Source organism: Malaclemys terrapin, chromosome 2, assembly GCF_027887155.1.
Source record: "Malaclemys terrapin pileata isolate rMalTer1 chromosome 2, rMalTer1.hap1, whole genome shotgun sequence".
Taxonomy (NCBI): domain Eukaryota; kingdom Metazoa; phylum Chordata; order Testudines; family Emydidae; genus Malaclemys; species Malaclemys terrapin.
The window spans coordinates 197894709-197916210 of NC_071506.1; the positions used below are offsets into that span (position 1 = coordinate 197894709).

Sequence of the window (21502 nt, forward strand, 5' to 3'; positions counted from 1 at the left end):
GACACAGTAGGACAGATTTTCAAGAGTTCAGCACCCAGCATGCTGAGGTTTTGAATTCTGGCAGTGTCATGGTGTCCCTATGCATTTAGCAACCAGAGGATAGGATTGGCCACTACCAGCATTTAGAATTCACTATATATGTGACATTTCCTCCCATCCCTCCCCATAATATTAAAACATGCTTTGTCTTCTCACCATACTTAATTCTCATATAGGGCTTTTCACAAGATCCGATTCACTGCTAAGAGCTGGCATTTGTAATGACCATGATGTGACACCAGGTTGCCTTCCACAGACCTCACATCCATTAATGTAATAAGCTTTATTGTGTGAAAAAGCTTTTGAAATGCAAATGGACCTTTTTTATTTTTTAAAAACACATCTGCAATCTAGAAGTTAATCCTATGTTTAGAGTGCTGCTACCCCCAATATTTCAAAAAACAAAAAGTTAAGAAGTTAGTTTAAAAGAAACTTTTTAATAAACATTTTATATTCTAGCACTGAATTGCAAGCATTTCAAGTGTTAGCTAGAATAGTGGTTTTCAACCTGTGATCCGTGGACTTCTGGGGGTCCGCAGATTATGACTCAAATTAAGGGGTTCACATCTCCATTCAAAATGGTTTTAGGGATCCACAAATGAAAAAAAGGTTGAAAACTACTGACCTAGGACAGACATTGGCTGAAAAGGTTCAGCAAAATGCAACTGTAAGAGTGCAATATAGGAGTAATTAAAAACGTTAACCGATCACAGTTACACAAAAATCAGAAGCTAACTTAACATATTAATATGTAGAATTTGGCCATGTTACAATAGGCTGAGTGAGGAGTCAAGTAAGCTTAAATAAGAAGTTGGAGGGGAATTTGCAGATGTTACAAAACTACTGAAGATAGTTAAGTCCCAGGCAGATTGCAAAGAGTTACAAAGGAATCTCACAGAACTGGGTGACTGGGCAACAAAATGGCAGATGAAATTCAATGTTGATAAATGCAAAGTAATGCACATTGGAAAACATAATCCCAACTATACATACAAAATGATAGGGTCTAAATTATTTGTTACCACTCAAGAGATGTTGGAGTCATTATGGATAGTTCTCTGAAAACACCCACTCAACATGCAAGGACAGTTAAAGCGAACAAATGTTGGAAATCATTAGGAAAGAGATCGATAATAAGACAGAAAATATTATATTGCCTCTATATAAATTCATGGTATGCTCACATCTTGAATATTGTGTGCAGATCTGGCTGCCCCACCTCAAAAAAGATATACTGGAATTGGAAAAGGTACAGAAAAAAGGGCAACAAACATTATTAGGGGTATGGAACAGCTTCCATATGAGGAGAGATTAAGACTGGGACTTTTCAGCTTGGAAAAGAGATGACTAAAGGGAGATATGATAGAGGTCTATAAAATCATGACTGGTGTGGAGAAAGTAAATAAGAAAGTGTTATTTACTCCTTCTTGCAACACAAGAACTAGGGGGTCACCAAATGAAGTTAATAGGCAGCAGGTTTAAAACAAACAAAAGGAAGTATTTTTTCACACAACGCACAAACAACCTATGGAACTCTCCTTGCCAGAGGATGTTGTGAAGGCCAAGACTATAATAGGGTTCAAAAAAAACTAGATAAGTTCATGGAGGATAGGTCCATCAATGGCTATTTAGCCAGAATGGGCAGGGATGGTGTCCCTAGCCTCTGGTTGCCTATTCCTAGCTTCTGGCAAAAAGGGATGTATCACTTGATGATTACCTGTTCTGTTCATTCCCTTTGAAGCACCTGGCATTGGCCACTGTTAGAAGACCAGATACTGGGCTAGCCTACGCCCCTGTATTTCTTTACTTTATGCAGAGCATTTACTTCTCTTGGCAAGATTGGCAGTTTTCCTGTATCACATTACACACCCTTTTCTAGGCAAGTCAGAAGGCAACACATTTCAATAGTACAGGAAGCCAGTGTAAAAGAGCCCACTCTCGAAGGCTTTTAAGAGTGTATTGAAAACCTAAATATTATTGTTTGTGCTTAGCATAGTATAGCAATCCATTTAACTACATGAAAATAGAAGTTTAATGTTAACCCAAAAGAGGCTGTTAAGGAAAGTGGGGGCATAGATAACTAAGCATGCAATAATTTGCAGATCAAACTGATGAAGAGGATTCTAAGAGGTAGACTGTAAGCTCCAATTTTATCTATACAGAGAGGAAAGGAAGACTGACCTTGGACTAGGAATTAATCAAATTATAGTAGACACTTGTGTTTCGCAAAGGCATTTTTGCAACACATTTAGTGCCATCTGCTGGATACAAATGTAATAATGCATTTCACTAGGTTGGAATGGCAGCTACATTTAAACAACCAGGGCCAGATTGATTAAGGTTTGGTTTTACAGATGTTGATTTTAAACACTTTGTTTCTGACATAATGAGAGTAACTTGCCTGCTGTGAGCCAAAAGCTAGAAGGAGAACATAATGAGTACAATAAAAATGTTTTGCTTGTTCACAAAACAGAATACATTCTATTACATATGATTTGCTTTTAATAGGTCAAAAAGAGTCCAAGTTGTCAGAAAAAAGCTTCCAGTAGCCTCTAGAATCTCACCCAATATCACTGTCGTTTACTAGCCAGATTAGCTCCTTCAAAGGGAGATTAATGGAAGGGCGCGATCACAATAAAATGTCTGGGCACAACCATACAAAATAGACAATTAGACTAAAAAAATAAATCAGTCGATCAAAAGGCAATATTGATACGAAGCAATTTCAGCCTAAGACAACTTTGCAAATTCAATAGGCTCTGCTTTTTAGCTAGGCAAATAAAATATCTTAAACCGGTCTTACAAATTTTTACTTTAAATCAAAAGATATGGGTAGAGTGGAATCATTTCAACCTGAATATTTATTAAGCCTGTTTTGGTTACTGACAAGAAAATAAATGTGCTTGTTTTACTTAATGTAAGTCAGAGTGATTTAGCAAACAGTGAGCAAATTACCTACCAAAAATCCTTTTTCCTCCACAAAGGAGTCTACTTGACATTTTAGTTTTAGATGTATGTGGCCTTCCAAAGGAGACAAAAAGGGAACCTGCAAAAAAACAAAAAAACCTAACAGTTATTTAATTTTGATGCAGCTCAACAGCTTTGTTCCCAGTACAAACAAATCAACAACACTAAGAGATTAGCAAAGAATGGTTTTGACATCTGTCATTGGAAGAGTGGCCCTAAATACCAGGGCCAACAGCCACTTGCTGTCAAAAGTGTTATTGATCTTCAGGCTCCACTTATAAGGGCTTATTACACAAGGGGCTATTCCTGATGAACTCCATGTCTGGATGCTCTTATCTGGAATAAGAGTGCCATATTCCAAATAAGATTAATCCATTCCCAAAGTCTGCACAGGAATAATCAGGAAAAGCTACTCCACTTTAAATTCACATCCAACTTAATCTGAATTAACTTCGCAGTATAGACAAGCCCTTACTTTTCTAGGGTATGAGCAGGGATGCTATTTGTATAGCCATCTAGAAAGATTAATGTTCAAGGTTTGGCTACGTTCACGTAATCTATTGTCCTCAGTATTAGGAGGCACTTGGATGCCATCTGAACTCTCCTTTGCTTACAGATGTATTTAACCCACCCACCCACATGCACACACCCCCGCCCCCTGGTAAAAGGGGAAAACACCACCACAAGACAATATATCCACCAATAGTGGCTTTTAGCTAAACCTAAAAACCTTGGTTAGAGTATTCATTACAGTTAAGCCATGAGATAATATAGGTTTTAACAGTTGTTTGTATAACCTATTAAAACATTACCTAGCTAAACTAGGACATAAGTAGGTTCTGTGTAACTAAAGGGTAATTAGAACGCTAAGCCTTGAAACAATTCCATGCAAACATGATAGAATTTAGAAATGAATGAGTCTTCATCATCCCATATCATTAACAGGTCTCTATTTCAGGGACAGATACATTGTTTATAAACAAACCAGCTGTTAAACCTCAAATTTTGCCTTGTAGAAGCTGTTTCTGTAGGGGAAAAAACTTCTTGCAATAAAAGTTGAGTGGTTCACAGAATCTCTCCAGGATTGGAATGATTTGGTAACTCAGAATCTAAGTGTGTTATTTTGAAACATAATATTGTGTTCACTAGTGTTTGTTTTTCATGTTACTGATGAGATCCAATGTATAACAACAAAAAAGCCCATGCTTCCAGCAGATACACCAATATTGAAACACCAGTGTGCTCACTACTATACAAGAAGAGTCCCTTCTCCCCGAGATGACTTTATGTGTATATCAAGTGAAGAAGCATCCAACTGAACCAATGCCATCCATCACAATTGATAGAAATTTTGCCAGTGACTTCTATGAGAACAAGACCAGGCCCTTCATATTTACTGCGTAAGGGTATGTAAAATATCAAGGGGAAAACTCCCTAAATAAGATGACATTTTAAAACATGCTTTTATCAGTAGTCAGAAGTGTTAGCACTCTTTGAATTGAAAAGCTTTTAGGTAGTCGGTATGTTTAGCCCAGATATATAAAGCACATCTGCAGAGGCAAGCGATCTGACCATTTTTAGAGTACTAGATTATCCCAGGTGAAGTGTGTGGTTTTATTCCTGCACTAGGTACTTTAAGGAACAGAGAAACCTTGGCAAATGTATCTTGAGCACCAGCAGAGAGGAGGTCTTCAGGTACCAGATCAGTTTAAAAAAGAAAGACTATTATAGTTTGGAGAGAAAAAGCACTAATGCTGGATTTTTGCTTACAATAACAGAAGTCCCATGGCTCCACAGTTTACTATGTTCCTAGAGAAAGTTACTTAGATTCAATCAAACTACAGTAAAATCCACTTTAAAAGTTAGTTTAACCAAGCAGTCTGGCTCCCTTATTAAATTAGAAAGGGTCTCCATAGTGGCAAGAATAACATTTCCAGTGAGGATCATAGCTACCATCTACTTTGTAAATGATAGGAAAGTTATCAAATATAGCTGCATGGCAGCTAATGAAGGCCCTTAATCATGCGACTAACAAGTTGACACTGAGATTTATCAAGTGACTAAGAAGAGTTGGGGACTACTGCCAGCTATTGTGTGTGTGGGAGGGTTCTTTGAGACCTACTCTTGTGTGGGAGAAATATGCTTCTCTTGACAAAGTCTCCCTCAGTGTTGAAGTTTCCTTGAATGAGAGGTAGATTTGCTGGACAACTGCATAAAGAGAAAACTCTAGTCCATGATCTTTGGTTAGCTAGCCTGGGACTATCATTAACACTGATTGACCTGGAGCTGCTCTGTAGCTTATGAATACTGTATGCTGACATGGGTATTGGCATGTTGACTGTAGGAATACACTGTTTTTCCTTATAGACCCTAGTAAACTAAACTAGGGTTACCATATGTCCGGATTTTCCCGGACATGTCTGGCTTTTTGGGCTCCAAATCCCCGTCCGGGGGGAAATCCCAAAAAGCCGGACATGTCCGGGAAAATCGGGACATGCGGGGCCGGCGGTGCGGGTGCTCGGGGGCCAGGCTGGCGGAGCGGTGCCCGGGCCAGGCTGGGGGTTCGGGGGCCGGCGGAGCGGTGCCCGGGCCAGGGGCCCTGGTGCCAGGCCAGTGGTGTGGTGCCGGGGGCCGGCAGTGCTGGGCGGGCCGGGGACCGGCAGTGCTGGGCGGGCCGGGGATGCTCGGCCGGGGGCCGGGCCCGTGGCCGGCACCCCAGGGCCCGAGCCGACCCAGGCTGGAGACGCCGGGGGGGGGGGGGGGGGGCAGACTGGGCCGCGCCTCCTCCCCCCACACCCCCCTTACCTGCTTCAGGCTTCCTGCGAATCAAATGTTCGCGGGAAGCAGGGGAGGGGGTGGAGACTTTGGGGAAGGGGCGGAGCCCCGTGGAGTGTCCTCCTTTTGGAGGCACAAAATATGGTAACTCTAACTAAACCAAGCAAAAAAAAAAAAAAGGGGGGGGGGGGGAAACGCGGAAATTGTTCAAGATAAGTCAAAAGAAAAAAAAAAAAAAAAGCTATCATTATATACACCATAGAATTTGTGGGATGCTAAGTGTTTTCTGATCCCTTCTATCCTACAAGCATAACAGTTAACCTTATCCCTTTGATGGAATTGTGTGGAAAAGTGGAAGTAGGATCACTTGACAGCATTAGTTTGTAAAAAAGGCACACAGTTTTAAATTTGGAAGCTTTGGTATTAAGTAAAAAGCGTTGGTGGCATTTAAACAAATTTGACTTCTAGCATGCTGGACAGACTGATACTGCAGAGATTTCTTTTTAAATGACTCAGTTGTATTATATTTCACTTGTCAATTTGCTAAGTTTATAGGCGAATCTTTGTAAGTGTCCTTCTAGAAAGATTTCAACTTCGAACTACTGCAGAAGCTTAGAACAACAGACATGAGCAACATGCACTAGGAAAAGAGTGTCTTAAGTTTTAGTCACAAGCAAGTAAACATAGCAACCTTGTCCTGGAACATAAAGTCCAGTAGCTCTCTTTCCTTCCCTCCATAATTTATCTGGGGAAAAAAATAAATATGCTGAATGTGACTAGGTGTGAAATGAAGTTTTTTTTAAAAAGCAGCATAAAAACTATATTTGAGTATGTTTCACTCCTCCTGCATTCAGTCTTGCATTATAAGATATTAAGGGCAGAAGCATTTGTAACACCACCCTGGTGGTCATCTAAGCCCCCATAAGGGGAAGTATAAAGCAAATTAAAAAGCAGTTCCGTGCAGTTGAGGGGCAGGACATAGCTAAAGCTTTAAAAAAAAAGTCACATGCTTATAAGCGGTGTCAGATCTCCACTCTTCCTGTATAACAATGTGCATTTATGCTATTGAGAAACTAAACAGCTTAACATGATAGTCCTAGAAGGATTTCTAGGAAATCTGTATTTCCCAGCTTGGCCCATAAACTCATTCAAACACTATCAGATGATCATCATGGCTTCTACAACATACTTTTCCCATCCGAAAAAAGGAGAGTACTCGAACATGAAGCACTGAGCACTAAGGTAAAAAAGACACTACTTCCCCAAAAAAACAGAAGACTCCAATAACCAAATCATGTGCTTAATAATCCAAGAACAAATCCCACAAGAGACCCAAGTCAAAAATGAAAAAAAAATTGAGTTGAAGGAAGCATCAAAGGGGAACAGAGTTGGCATCTGAAGCTTGTTTGCAAATCCCTAGCCTGTCATGGCCTATAAAGATAGCTTACTCCAAAAGTGAATTGCATTAAGTCCAATCCTTCTCAACCAGACTTCAGAATGACACTTCAAAGTTTATTAGAGAGTTCTTGAAGTAACAAGAGTTAACTTGCACAAATATAAAAAAAAAAACCAAACACCACTAGAATAGCTCTTGGCATATAGTAATAAAATTGTTTAACAGGGTATTTACATTGTGAAGGGTCTGTTTTCTCTTTGTTATGCAGTTAGTGTTTACAAATTCTAGAATCACACACTTGTGGAATGTAACTATGACAAAGCTATATTTACACAAGACGAGTTCTACTGACAACAGCTCTCCAGTTTTTAAAAATCCATCATCATGAAGAACATGGATGCTAACCAAAGTTTTAAATTAGTACCTGAATTAAATCTGCATAAGATAACAGATACTCCTGACTATATTTACATGGTAAGAATGTTCTTTGGTGGGTTTTTTTGTTTATGTCAACTCCAAATGAAATTCAGTGCAGAGGAATTCAGATAACTTATCAATTATCAGAAGACACATTAAGTGGCTTATTTCTCGGGTTATGGCATATTTTAAGAATGGTCTATAAACAGCCAATTCTAAAAAGAGCTGCATGAATGAGCTTACTTCTGATAAATTTCATTGATCTAGAACGGATACAATGCATTGGTGACCATATGCTAATGTATCTTACATTTAGCTACAACAACAGTGGTTCTCGGTGCCAAATATTAGATTTTTTTATATTGCAAACCTGTACTTCAGTCCTCTAAAAACTACAGGTGCTATTGTCTGAAAGATAAAATCATTTAAAAATCTTAAGTAGCAATATTGCCTAGAAACACGAGGCCAGGCAAAATTCCATTCTTTCATAGTAGCACACGGATATCTTTGAATTAGTAGTGAGAAATAGGTTCCATTACCTTGTCCAAAGTAAATTTGGAGTTCCCTATTGAAGACAGGGAAATCTTGTGAGATCCAACAAGTACAAAGTTACTAGTGCGCACAGCATTGGGGCCACTTGGACTGGCCATGACTGTGATGGGTTAAAAAAAAAAATAAAAAAATGTTAAGACAACATAACACATGCAAAATTATATAAGGTGTTGCTGGGCTCACACACTACAATACTAAGCAAAAGATGGAAAGAATGGAAAGGGAAGGATGTTTTTTCTGCTAGCAACTTCTCCCCTGATTCTGCATGAATGGTCTGTGCCTCCTCCCTGTGAACAGCAGAGGCACAGGGCATTTATGCAGAGTTGGGGAGAAGCCATACAGTAGAGAGGATTTCCTCAAAGATAGGAATATAGACATGTGAGAAGCACCAATGAAATGCACCTTGATGATACTTTAAAATCCATTCTTATCATTGGTTCTCAGAGTTAGTCCCAACAAACAAGACTGTTACAAAATTATGTTATGCGATATTGCATCTGTTGAAAGCAACGGAGCCCAATATATGGGTTAAAAAAAGAATAACCAAGTGTTAGTTTACTTAAACTTTTCCAGGTGAGAAATGGATGCTAGGTGTTAATTTTGGAGTTGTACAGTAAAATTCAGCTATTCTCAGCAATAACTGACATGTAAACCTGGGGCCAGATTCTCAACTGGTGTAAATTGACAGTTTCATGACTCTCACCAACTGAGAATTTAGCTTGGGATTAAGTACAAGACAATCCTGTTGAGTGATTATTATTGCTTCTGCAACCCCGTTTTAAAGATATTCCCCTTGGTACAAGAAGTTTAGGTTTTGCTTACCTGGTGTAAGGAGGGTGCTTTTCTGGAAAGACAGAAAGATTCATTAGGAAAAGAAAATATAGAGAAATCAACGGATTTTAGAAGCTTGCTTTGTGTAAATTAAGAACAGTCTTAAGTCTAATACTGCACTTGAAATTCTAGATCTCTTAAAAATAAAGCATGTGTACTAATTTTATCCTTTTTAATGTATTTAGAATGCTCAGCTAGCACATGGTTATGTGCTGAAAAGTCTTGAGAAAAAGCTAGGTAATTTCGAGTTTCAAGAAAAAGAAGATACAAGCTGTTTGAAGTGGGGAAACAATGTTGTTCAGTATGTGTGAACATGGCCTTTACAAAAGGCAGTTTAATTTCCAGAAGTCATTAGAGTATTACACTAGTACTTACAGTAGTAATAGATGTCAATAATCTCTTTGGAGTAATAACCTATGAAAAACAAGACAGCATGAAGGCCACGTACATTTCAGATTGCACATTGTAGTTAAAACCAAGTATAGTTTTAATATGTATGATAAAAATGCCATTCAAGTTTTATAGTCTAAAGCAATTCTGACTGGTGATTAATTCTTGTCCTGAGTCAGCCAGATTTGTTTTCCTATACCTAAGACCCAAGGTTGAATAATTCCACTGAAGCATGTAATAAAATACACAGACCAAGGAGCAGAAAACATATGTTTACATTTGTTGAAATGTAAAAGTATCCATTAATTGGGTCTGGACAGCAGGTGTTTTAAAACGAATATCCAAGCCTTCCATTCATGTGCAAATCTTTGGTGCATTTAGCAGCACAACTTGCATCTGTTACTCTAGTAAGTTTAGCAGCTAATTGAAACGAGAATCAAATAATGCATACTATTGTAAGTAAGTGAGTGCCTAATGTTTGTGTTCTTGTATATTGACAAGTGTCAAGTTATAACTTATCAAATGAACATAAATATATTACCTGGGGCTTTGTTTAGTTTAAAACAAAAATACATGAACAGTAATTAAGAACAAGACAAGTCCATCCTGATGGAGAAAGATATACAACAGATAATTTGTCATCAAAAGCAGATACAGTAGACCAATCACCAGGAGGCTGGAACTAAGAAAATTTTCTAGAAGACTTGACTCCTGCAAACTTTCATTGAGCAGCACTGAAAAGTACCTACTGAATGGTCCTGGTTCTCCCTTCCCTAGACAACAGAAAAACTGCAGTTCCAGCTAACAAGTCAATGCAGTGCTTTTAAGAAGGCTGGTTCCTGGCAAACTCTGAAGCACCCCAGAAACTATAGCACACAGGAGGGAGGTGGACCCAGGATCTCAGACTTGCATCAGCTGGAAGAGGGAGAGAGAATCAGACATTCCCTGTGGCAAGTGGCAAGACACTCAAATGTTTTTAATCAGTGAGTTATGAACACAATGAAAATCCTTCAATGAGCAAAGACTGATCCTAAAAAGTAGGATCTTGGTTCAGACCAAGAATGACCATTATTCCTCCTCGCTCTGCTGCAACCAACTTCCTCAGCAGAAGTCAGAGCTAAAAGAGTTGCAGCACTATTGGGTGCTTTGAATGGATGTACTTCACACCTCCAACCTTGGATCTGTGCAGTTGAAGATTACCACAGAGTTGACTGGGGGCAGGAGAGAAGAGTGCACACAAGAGGTCTCAAGATCATCTTTATATGGGAAAAGAAGTGAAAACTTGAAGGGAAAGGAAAACTGAAATCCAAAGGCCAACATTTGCAGGAGCTGAGCCCAAGCAAGCCTTTTATGTCCCCTAGGAGCCTAATTTACATAGTGCGGGGGTGAGGGGGAAACAGACAACCTTTTGGTTCTTTGTTTTACATTAGAGGGTTCAACCCCCCCCAAAATAGCTAGCCTTTTTTTTAAGCCACACAAAGTTCAGGTCTCATCTGTCCTAGAAAGTCTATAGTAATCTTTACCAATGGTTAGTCATAGAAAAACGCCACAGTTAAGGTTTCAATCTTTGTTCTATTACAGTGGTGATATACTGCTGCCCTTTCCCCAAAATACTCATTTTCAAAATACCAAAGGTTAACTCACAGAAGTTTATATTTTCCTGAGGAGGTAGAGAAGGGAATGAGCACACTAAGAATCATTACCAAAGAGGCAAAAAAGTGTCTTGTACTAGAAGAAAGCTTGGAAAGCAGGCCACTTTGCAAAATTGCTAGAAGAGAAAAAACAACAAACTTTCAGACCTGACATAGTTAAGTGCCATGTGAAGGTGGCCAATTCTACTCAGTTGAAGGACTCCAAATAGAAAGAGATTGAGAGAGAGAGAGAGAGTACATTAAACAGACTGATCAAAAGAAAAGATAAAGTGATGAAAGCCAAGGATATAGATTTTTTTGTGAATGAAGAAAACTTCCTGGTAACCAAATCAGTAAGAGGAAATTGCATCTGCTTTCAATATTTTCAGAATTAAAAAAAAAACAAATAGACTGTAGCTCAGTTCTTCTCTCCTTGCTTTATATTGCTTCTAGTGTACCTTCTTATTGAACTAGTGTATCAGTTCTTGCGTTTACCTTTGACTTATTTGACTTTTTCCTCTTATCAGCAGTGCCTGTGCCGTCTTTCCTCTGTACCTGTAAGACAAGAAAGCATTTGAGAAATGTAGAGTGCCTGGCTCCCCCAAGTGGCCTTTTAATAAAAAGACAAGTACATACCAAATGGTAAACTTCAACATTTATTTCAAAGGTATTGGACACATCTTGCCTAAAATAAAGAGGGTAGACTACAGTTAAAAGCATTAATAATGCCAGTAATGTTTTTAAATAGTTATCCCCTCAAAACAGAATAGTTCACAGTAACTAGTTATTCTGAAAGCAACATCTACAGTAGTCAAAAGTGTTGGGTGTGAATCTAAGATAAAATGTAATAGCAGATATTTTTTTATCAGTACACCATAGCACTGCCCTTCCAGGCAAGAATGGTGGTCTGTCAAGTCTTTTCCATCTCTACTATGAACCGGTTTTCAAGAAACAAAGCGTTCCAGCACATGAAAGATTAGAATATTTGAGACCGAGACTAATACATTGCTATCTTGAGATAGATTCCAGATGTCACAAGCAAAAGAAAGTGAAATACAATAGAACCTTGATTATATGATCATTTCCCCCCAAAATAGAAAAAAGATAAAGTGATGTTAAAGAACAAGTTGATATCCCTTCACATTTATAAACCTTCAGTGCATTGGAAATCTCTTTGCAGTAGTTTGAAGTACAAGAAAGTGATGCAATGCACTGTGCTGCGATTTATGCATCAGACCTTTTATTTTGAGATGTTCACTTTTAGGAACTGATTGAGAGTTCATAAGATAGGGGTTTTATGTACTACATTAGGTTGTATACACTCCCTCCAAACAGTGTCCCATCTACAGCAGGACAAGAGTATGTCCAGAATGCTGATTCAGCTCTCCAGACCAAAATTTACATAGTAAAGGTAACTATTCTGAAAGGTAGTAGTCTATCACCTCAAAATAGGTTTCAGTGCCTTGCATGGCTCCTCAGTTTCCAAGGTTTAAAATTTTAGACTATATAGTCACTTTAAACAGGGTTGGCAGAATTAATTTTTATTTTATAATTTAGAAGGATAGTGACATTTAAGCATTTTTTCAGTCAATTTTCAATTTAAAGAAATTATGTGGGAAGGGAGAGATCGGACAATTATTTAATGACAGATGTTGAGATTCAAAAAGTTAATGCTATATAACAATTAAAACAATCAGCATCACATGTCAAAATAATATACAAAATAAATATGCTTAAATCAAACTAAAGTTCTCAAGCAGCATTTTTTTTGTTGATTTGTGCATGAATAGTGAAGATGACATTTACCATAAAATTTATCATTATTCTTGGTCTACTTTTTAAAGTAGCATATATCCCATCCTAATCATCCAACTAAACTCACATTATTTGTAAAGAATGCCTTTAACATTTAACAGCTATTCCTCTAACATTTGACAGGTACGTAGTTAAATTTTAGTCCAAAACAGAGTTGTCGTCAGAGACGACAAAAAACAAAAATGGCCAAGTAGAATGTCAGTTATTACAGCCAGTAGAAAACTCTCTCTCAGGGAGAGTAACTAACCAGTCATTAAAAAAAGCAACAGAGGGTCCTGTGGTACCTTTAAGACTAACAGAAGTATTGGGAGCATAAGCTTTCGTGGGTAAGAACCTCACTTCTTCAGATGCAAGTAATGGAAATCTCCAGAGGCAGGTATAAATCACTATGGAGATAACGAGGTTAGTTCAATCAGGGAGGGTGAGGTGCTCTGCTAGCAGTTGAGGTGTGAACACCAAGGGAGGAGAAACTGCTTATGTAGTTGGATAGCCATTCAGAGTCTTTGTTTAATCCTGATCTGATGGTGTCAAATTTGCAAATTTGCTATCCAATTTGCCAATTGTGCCACAGGACCCTCTGTTGCTTTTTACAGACTCAGACTAACACTGCTACCCCTCTGATACTTAACCAGTCATTGCAGGTGTCCAAGAGATAATGACAGGAGAAAAACAATCCATTGATTAAATTGTTCTTTATGAAAAAAAAAGGTTTGTTCCAAATATTTCTAGAAGAAAATACTCATGCCACAAGACCTCTGAATGTTTGTGGAATACAATACCCTTACAGAAAGGTTAACGTTTTAAATTATTTTAGACAAGATTATCAGGTATGTTCTTCTTCAAAAGCCAGCTAGTTGAGTTCTGAAACTGTTTCTTTGTACTTACAGAGTAAACGTTGTAGTAAAAGTAAGAGCGTCTCCATTTAGGGAATTTGCAGTGCTTGCTACAGGAGTTGCTACCATGTTTTCTGCTCCCGATCTCAACAATATTATGTAGTAGTAGTTAGTTGCTTCTGTGGACAGATTTGAGATGATCACTGTAAGTAGGGTCTGTGCACCCCATGGAACAAGGACCCCAAATTCTACAAAGTTAGCTTATTGCATGGCCATAAAAATACCCTTCATTTTCATCCTCCACAGACATTTCAGTCAAAATACTCAATGAATTAAACAGTGATTGATTAATTCTTCTCCACTATGTTCAGGCAGTCTAGCTCTCCAGGCTTCAGCAGTTAAGGGTACGTCTCCACTTACCGGAGGGTCCGGCGGCAGGCAATCGATGTTCTGGGATCGATTTATCGCGTCTGGTTAAGACGCGATAAATCGATCCCAGAAGTGCTCGCCGTCGACGCCGGTACTCCAGCTTGCCGAGAAGAGTACGCGACATCGACGGGGGAGCCTTCCTGCCGCGTCTAGACCTGCGGTAAGTTCGGACTAAGGTACTTCGAATTCAGCTACGTTATTAACGTAGCTGAATTTGCATACCTTAGTCCGAAGTGGGGGCTTAGTGGGGACCAGGCCTAAGATATGGTCTGGGTAGTTCATGTAGGTCTTACCATGACCTGCTACATGCCAGAGGATGGAGGGGAGCTTGTAGTCAAAATTCAGCAGTTCCTTATCTTAGCTCTACAGGCCTCTCCTGCTGCTCTGTTCTCTGAACAGACTGACTACCCAACCTGCATACTAGCTTTCTCTGCTCCACGGCTCATTAACCCTCTCCTTCCTGCCTATATCTGTAGAACAATGAAGGAGTATATACTGTCATCCTGTTAATTCCCCTTGTGGGGAAAGATACAGAGTAAGAGGCAGCTGCAGGCATATCTGAGCAGGGCAAGGAGGCAAAACAAGAATCTTGGGTATCTGGCTGCAGCAAACAAACTACAGCAAAAGTGCTCAGTTGTGTGGCATCTTGGAAAAACACCAAGCCCCACAGCTGCATACAGTCCATAGGACCCAAAATGAGATGAGATGACTGGAACAGTTCTCTCAGAGGCATCGGTTCAGGCACTTAGCAGACTCAGACAATGGTTTACACTGTTCACATTTGAGGTTCTCTTCAACAATAGAGGCAGAACACTTCCACCAAAAGAAATGAAAGCTGAGATTTTGAAGCACAATTATGGCAAATTCCACATTTGTGCAATACGATGTAGGGACCTGACTGCAAATGAGATGCAAAATGAAAAATGGTTTTGACCAATTTACACAACACAGTTGACAGAATCACTAAAAAGGAAATAAAATACAGCAGCATGTTTGTAACACATGGGGATAGAAAGCAAGTATCACATCGGATATGTGTGCATCCACGCCGCCAAGATTCACATTGGAGAACGTTAACTGAATTCACATTTTATATTTTATGATTCATTATATGTAAAAACTGGCTGTTTAAAAAGATAGTTGTATATCTCAGGCAGTCAGTAAGAGTTACTAAACCAAATCTGGTCCTCACAATTTAGTGCTGCAAAAAGTAGTAACACATTAGAAACCACTGAAGTTTCTGGCAGTATTACATAAATCACTGACATTGGATAAAGCATGCTGGTTAATGCAAGCTTGCAAATATAGTCAGATTTAACCACCACTGGGCACAGGAATTTCAGGTTTTCAAGTGTTTGCCGCAAAAACCTTCAAAAAGTTATTAAGCAGATATGATTTTAGTTTGGCTAGATGAAATATTGCTCCTTCAGATCCATGTTTAACAAATTCAGATCTTAACTCTTCTCAACTCATTTGATTTAGACACACCAAGCAGACAGATGACTTCTTTTCAGAAAGAGTATTTAATTATTTTTTAATTTGAAACATAACTATTCCTGTTTCTCAGCAACCCTAGTTTAAACATGTACTGAGCAAATTTTTTTTTTTAAATAATAAAGTCCCTCAAATCAACATCCACATTGATACAAGGCTAATACTAGATATTAGTCCAGAAATTCATACAGCAAGTTCAAACAGCACAGAAGGTAGAGAACTAAAATCCAAGATTTTTCCCCAATACATCAGGGAAAACTACAGGATCAGACTTTTTTTTTTGGGGGTGGGGGGGGAACACCAGGACTTAGAGCAGGGGTCGGCAACATCTGGCACGTGGCTCGCCAGGGTAAGCACTGTGGCAGGCCGGGCCAGTTTATTTACCTGCTGACGTGGCAGGTTTGGCCGATCGCAGCCCCCACTGGCCGCAGTTCGCCGTCCCGGGCCAATGGGGGCGGCGGGAAGTGGTGAGGGATGTGCTGGCCGCGGCTTCCCGCTGCCCCCATTGGCCTGGGACAGCGAACTGCGGCCAGTGTGGGCCGCGATCGGCCAAACCTGCCATGTCAGCAGGTAAATAAACTGGCCCAGCCCGCCAGGGTGCTTACCCTGGCGAGCCACGTGCCAAATGTTGCCGATCCCTGACTTAGAGGAAGTCAGAATTTCTTGAACATTTTTAGTGAGTCATGAGGTACCTTATCAAAAGGAGGAAGCTTACTTTTACATTTCCTTGGTCTATTGATAAGAATAGCTTGAAGTTCAGAGGATTTTCACTATACTAGTTCTGGATGCATCAATTTTAGTCTCTCTTCTCTTAATTTATACTAATTAAGGACCTAATTATTCCATATAGGCAGTCAAATTAATTTGTAGGATCAGGGCCCAAATAGGCTTATTTTCTGATATTATTTGCACCTTACTGGAAGAATACAGTGCAGGCACCAGGCTAAAGAGAATCAACCTTTTCTGAAATTCAAGTTTGATGACAGGGTTTTTTTGGCACATTTTTACCAACTGCTGGGGATCACCTAAATCTGCAACTTCTGCCTATTGCAAACAGGTTTCATTCAGGATTTTCTTTGCATATGAATCATTTCCAGGCATTACCTTATCTCAGAACAACATTATTCTCTGAGAAACCACACTATGAAAGCAATCCATCCAAAGACTAGGCAGCTGGGTACCCAATAATATTGCCACTTTATTCCTGTGAGAAATCAGTGTTATAGCATTTCCTGAATACTAAATCCCTGTTTTTATTATAAAGAGGGTCTGGGAATTTTTGTTCCCTGATCCTAGGAATATTTCTCCCACAACCCCAGAAAGATAAAAAGGAGAGTTGTGGTCTTAAGATGACTCAGCAGTGGCATGTTAGCGCAGCTAGAGCAAATCTTATGCTTCTCAAGGCCGATTCCAGAGTCTTTATCCCCCATCAGAGAAGTGCCTACAATAGGACAAATACCACTTCTGAAATGTGCACTAGCATCTCACAAATCCTCTACCTGATTGCTGAAATAGTAGTGAAAGTGCAAGCAGGAGAAGTTCTTCCATCAGTGCTGAATCCATGTTGCTGACCCCAGTTACAGGGAATGCACCGACCCAAAAACGGCTCAGTTGGATGTGTTGGTGGGCTAAGAGCACTTCCAGTCAAGTTCTGTGGGATGGACAGTCAAGTTCTCCCATAATACACCATGAACCAAGCCCTAGAGCAATTACAGCTAACTGTGGTTGTAAGAACCCTGGGATACATCCCCAGAATCAGGGTCTTGAATCATGTCTGCACAGTGCCGTATGGATGTGTTAGCATGCGTATGAGGCTCATATAGTAACACAGCATGGACACTTGAGAAAGCTTGGAAAGAACAATCTGCAGGCCTGGGTCACAGACTTGGGTTTACTATGCAGTGTAGACATTCCCATGGATGAGCATCCACGGGACATTTATTTTGGATTTTTTAAGTCACTTACTTTAGCTTTTAAAAAATGGGTGAGAAGAGGTGATGCAATGAGAACTACAATATCCAAAATAGGCCAGAGGTCTCATTTTTTCTCCCTACTTCAAGGCAGTCAGGCTGTTTCTTGGGAGGTGCTGCTAAGAGAACTTAGAATAAAATTTAGCTAAAACAGGTTCTTAATACAGTCACTACACTCTCCTTTTCAAATACCATGGCATTGGTGGGAAACACCAACGACCATAATGATTAAAATGCAAGCAAAGCAGGCTAAATATATTTTCTAAAGTTACAGCTAAGCACCTTACCTGGTTTCTGAACTGTACTGCAGACAAAGTCTGCTTTCAGAGGTAGTCGCATTTCTGAAAGAGTAACAGATCCCCTGGACGGAGCAAATTCACGCGGCGTAGAAGCAGCTTTATTTTTTTTGCCCTGAGGTCCCTCATTCTTCAATTTGTTGAGCTCTTCAAGCAAAGCTTTTCTCTTTTCAGCTGTAAAGAGAGATTTAAATTGGAACGGGAAAAAAAAGTGTAGAGAGAGGGTGTAGCTAAGTACCCTTTGCTATCAATTCCTTTATTGGGTAAGTGTACCATTATGAAGAGTTTCTGAGAACAGAGTGCCAATATGCAAGAAGAAATTGTGCAAGAGAGTATAGTGGACTGATAGAAGGATGTGGGGGAATGGAGGGGCAAGTGACCTTTACCCACCTAATCACTTCTTCCTTTCAGAAGAGGGATTATAACTAATCCCTAATAACCAGAGAGAACAATAGCGTCTCATCTGAACTGGATTTTCCTGGGCTTGTTAGCTTGAAACGTCAACCATTCAGAAATTGTTCTGAAATTTAAAGGATTAGTCTGACTATTAGCCATTCTTGAAGACCTACTTGCAAGAAGGAGAAGTCTCTCTGCTTCAGCTTCTTCTTGTGACCCTTTTCCATGTTCCTCATCAATACAGCAGTTCAGAGCTTGGCTGGCCTGATGAATCACTGTCTGCTGCAAACTGATCTCATTATTCAGCTCCTAATATAGTCCCATAATAAAAAAAAATAATAGTGAAGTTACAAAAGAATTTTACTCTTTGCGCTAGTATCCAAGAAGAAAGCCTTTAGAACAGTATTTTCTTTAAATGGTTTCTTCCAATCTGTAGAAACATAGCTAGACAAACCAACTATAAAGCTTACAGTATGAAGTTTTACTCTCACAAGGGTTTGTCTTCCATTCCACCATTGCTGACAACAGTACAGATGTGACAAGGCAACAAGTGGGGAACATTCAATAGAGCTGCTCACCAAAAGTTAGGAGATACATGGTGGAGCAAGATACAGATGGATTTGTAGGCAAGGGAGGAAGGTCAGAACACAGCCCGATTAAAGCTATATTACAATTCCTGCATAAACCTAGAAATGGCAATATCATAGATTAGTGAGAACAAGCAAGAGTGCCCAACAGAAGAGCCATGCTATTGGCCCACAAGTAATGGCCTCACACAATAGCCTCCATTAAATTATACAGAACCAAAGTACTTAGCATGCATCAAATTACGCTACATTTGTCCAGTCTTTAATATAAGAGTCCTAAATTGGGACAAAAAACCTTAATTTTGCCAGTCTACGCAACATTTATTGTCTGTGGCACATACAGAACAAAAACAAAAAAACAAAAAAAAAAAAAAAGAAAAAGAAACCACAGGAAAGCAGTAAGTGGGAGACTAGGTGGTTTTTTTTTTTTTTTTTTTTTGAAGTAACACATACCTGCATTTTCTGTTTAATATTAACTTGATCAGAAGTTCCATTCCTTTTTACTTCTAGTTTAGAAGCAACATCTTCTTTGCGAACTATCACTTGCTTTATTGAAGGACGATCTGTTTCTTTAAATCTTTGAGATCGATAAGCATCAATGCTTTTTAAAAGAAATCATGTGTTAGATACATTTAACATTTTAGGGTCCAGCACAGCTTTTTACATTAGCATTGATGATTTGGGATTTGGCCCACATATTCTGAAGAAAGCCCAAGTCAACATATTTAGATGGGAGCAATTTTATTGCAACTTCCTGTCCAGATTAAGGTTGTGGCAATATAAAGATTACATCTTTATTTAAAAAAAAAAAAAGGTTGAGAAGAGGCCTTTGGTGAAGGCTTAATTGCCAGCAGGGATCTTCTGGGCATTTCACATTTTCTGGGCATATCAGGTCACTGCCACGGCAGGGGCCTCTGGCATTGGTGGCATCTGGTTCTCCCCTGTTCTCTACCTTTGGCACACAGTTTAATTTCCCTGATGACTGAAATGTTTTGGACTAACAAGAGACTTAACAGAGAGGAATCTGGGTGAATTTAATGGCCTGCAATATTAGCCTTAAACTCTATGACAATAAGAGATAAATTCTTGATGAAGCCCTATCACAGCTAGATCACTGAAATAGTATGTTGTTGGGGGCCAAAAGATAGGCTTGAAAAAGCTTCAATCTTTCCCCTCTCCAGGAGGCACCCAGTTTAATAAAGACAAATATTTCCACAGTGACTTGATTTGCAAGTTTAAGGTTCAGACCAAGCCTCTGAAAATGTGTTACCTATATAGAAGATTGTGATCTTCTGACAAAGAGCCAATACTGTCTCCAGATTCTGCTCTAGAGACCAGTGTCCTTTGGAATTTGCCAGACTTTGGACTTTCATCACTTATACTGCTGATCTCAGCAACTGACCTACTAGGAGAAACAAAAACCTGGGGAAAAAGAAAAAAATTGAGTTATGCATCATAAATAACTGGCCAGTTAAATATGGCTTATTCTGCTCCCCCCACCTTTACTTCTCTCTCCACCCTTATTTACTCTTCCCATGCATTCCCTTTGAGTAAACAACCCCTTACCTATATTTACATTTCCATAAAAATCAGAAGAACTATTTAAACTGTACTTTGCAAATACACTTAGGATATACAATGACAGTTTAATGGATTGTTCCTTGCCTTCCCTTTAGGTACTTTGACAGGTGGGTTGAAACTTGAACATAAAGTTAGTCTTTAAGAACACGATGCTGCCAGCTTGACATTAAGTTGAGATCCACTAGCAAGAACCACAAACCCTTAAAATATCTTAAGGGAAGATGATGAAGTATCTTATTGCATAATTAGTTCTGTTATATTTTATTCTAAGAGACAGCACTGTATCTAGGACCAGAAATTAATTTACTAGATTCTGACTGATGGCCAAGAACGAGAGTCCGCAATCCTTATGCAGCCAGCGTTCCCACTGACATTAATGGGAGTGCTGGCTAAGTAAAGACTTCAGGATAGAAACCTCATCTCCAAGGAAAGGCAAGTATTTGACTAGTAATGAGATTTAAAAATAACTTCTTGGAAGCAGAGAGTCAAAATGTTCCTTTTCTAGTAGTACTTTTAAACCCTATCTAGGGTTTGATCTTTCTTTAGCATTTTTGTTATTTAAGCAAACACCAAGCTGCAACTATCTTGTAAGCTAGAACCCAAGAATAACATAGCAGGAAGATTTGCCAAAATCTTTGTTATGGTTCTTCCACCACTAGACAGTGATTTCACTAGACGAAAGTTAAAGGAAATCCAGGGTTCAGTATGAAATGCAGATGAAAAAAGTAGATTACATATCGTTTTGTCCCCACCACCTCTGACTTGCAAAGCCCTATGATTTCTTTAGAAAACAAGTAGTAACATGAATAATCTTTCGGCTGTTCCATTTCTACAAAGTTGATTGTTATGAAGAAATGAAAGTTAAGAAGTGAAAGGAAAGCTTTATATTACTGAAATGCAGCCACTTCACACACAAAACAGCAGCTGTTCAACTGGGGGGGGGGGGGTTGCAGACGGTTGCTACAATGTTGCCAGAATGATTTAGTTGACCCTCCTCCCCGCAACCACATCCACACCACCACAGAAGGGCAAGTACCAGGGGAACTGCAGCTCTTTCTAACTGACAGTCATAGGAAAAATAAAGAAGCTGCTGTGCACTTCTT

General features: G+C 39.3%; 1 protein-coding gene across 2 annotated transcripts in view; it reads right to left on the bottom strand.

The window, feature by feature from the left end:
* Nucleotides 1-21502, bottom strand: part of ANLN (anillin, actin binding protein) — a 41300-nt gene that overhangs the window by 5733 nt on the left and 14065 nt on the right. Inside the window, exons 11-22 of one of the 2 annotated variants that reach the window (XM_054021195.1) lie at nt 20089-20240; nt 19272-19419; nt 18405-18540; nt 17827-18009; nt 13699-13825; nt 11635-11683; nt 11494-11553; nt 9353-9391; nt 8969-8990; nt 8134-8246; nt 6473-6526; nt 2999-3085 (exon numbers count right to left, since the gene is read on the bottom strand). In XM_054021195.1, coding sequence (XP_053877170.1) covers nt 2999-3085; nt 6473-6526; nt 8134-8246; nt 8969-8990; nt 9353-9391; nt 11494-11553; nt 11635-11683; nt 13699-13825; nt 17827-18009; nt 18405-18540; nt 19272-19419; nt 20089-20240 — 1170 coding nt within the window. The remainder of the gene's footprint in view (nt 1-2998; nt 3086-6472; nt 6527-8133; nt 8247-8968; nt 8991-9352; nt 9392-11493; nt 11554-11634; nt 11684-13698; nt 13826-17826; nt 18010-18404; nt 18541-19271; nt 19420-20088; nt 20241-21502) is intronic. The other variant, XM_054021196.1, reaches the window with a different exon arrangement.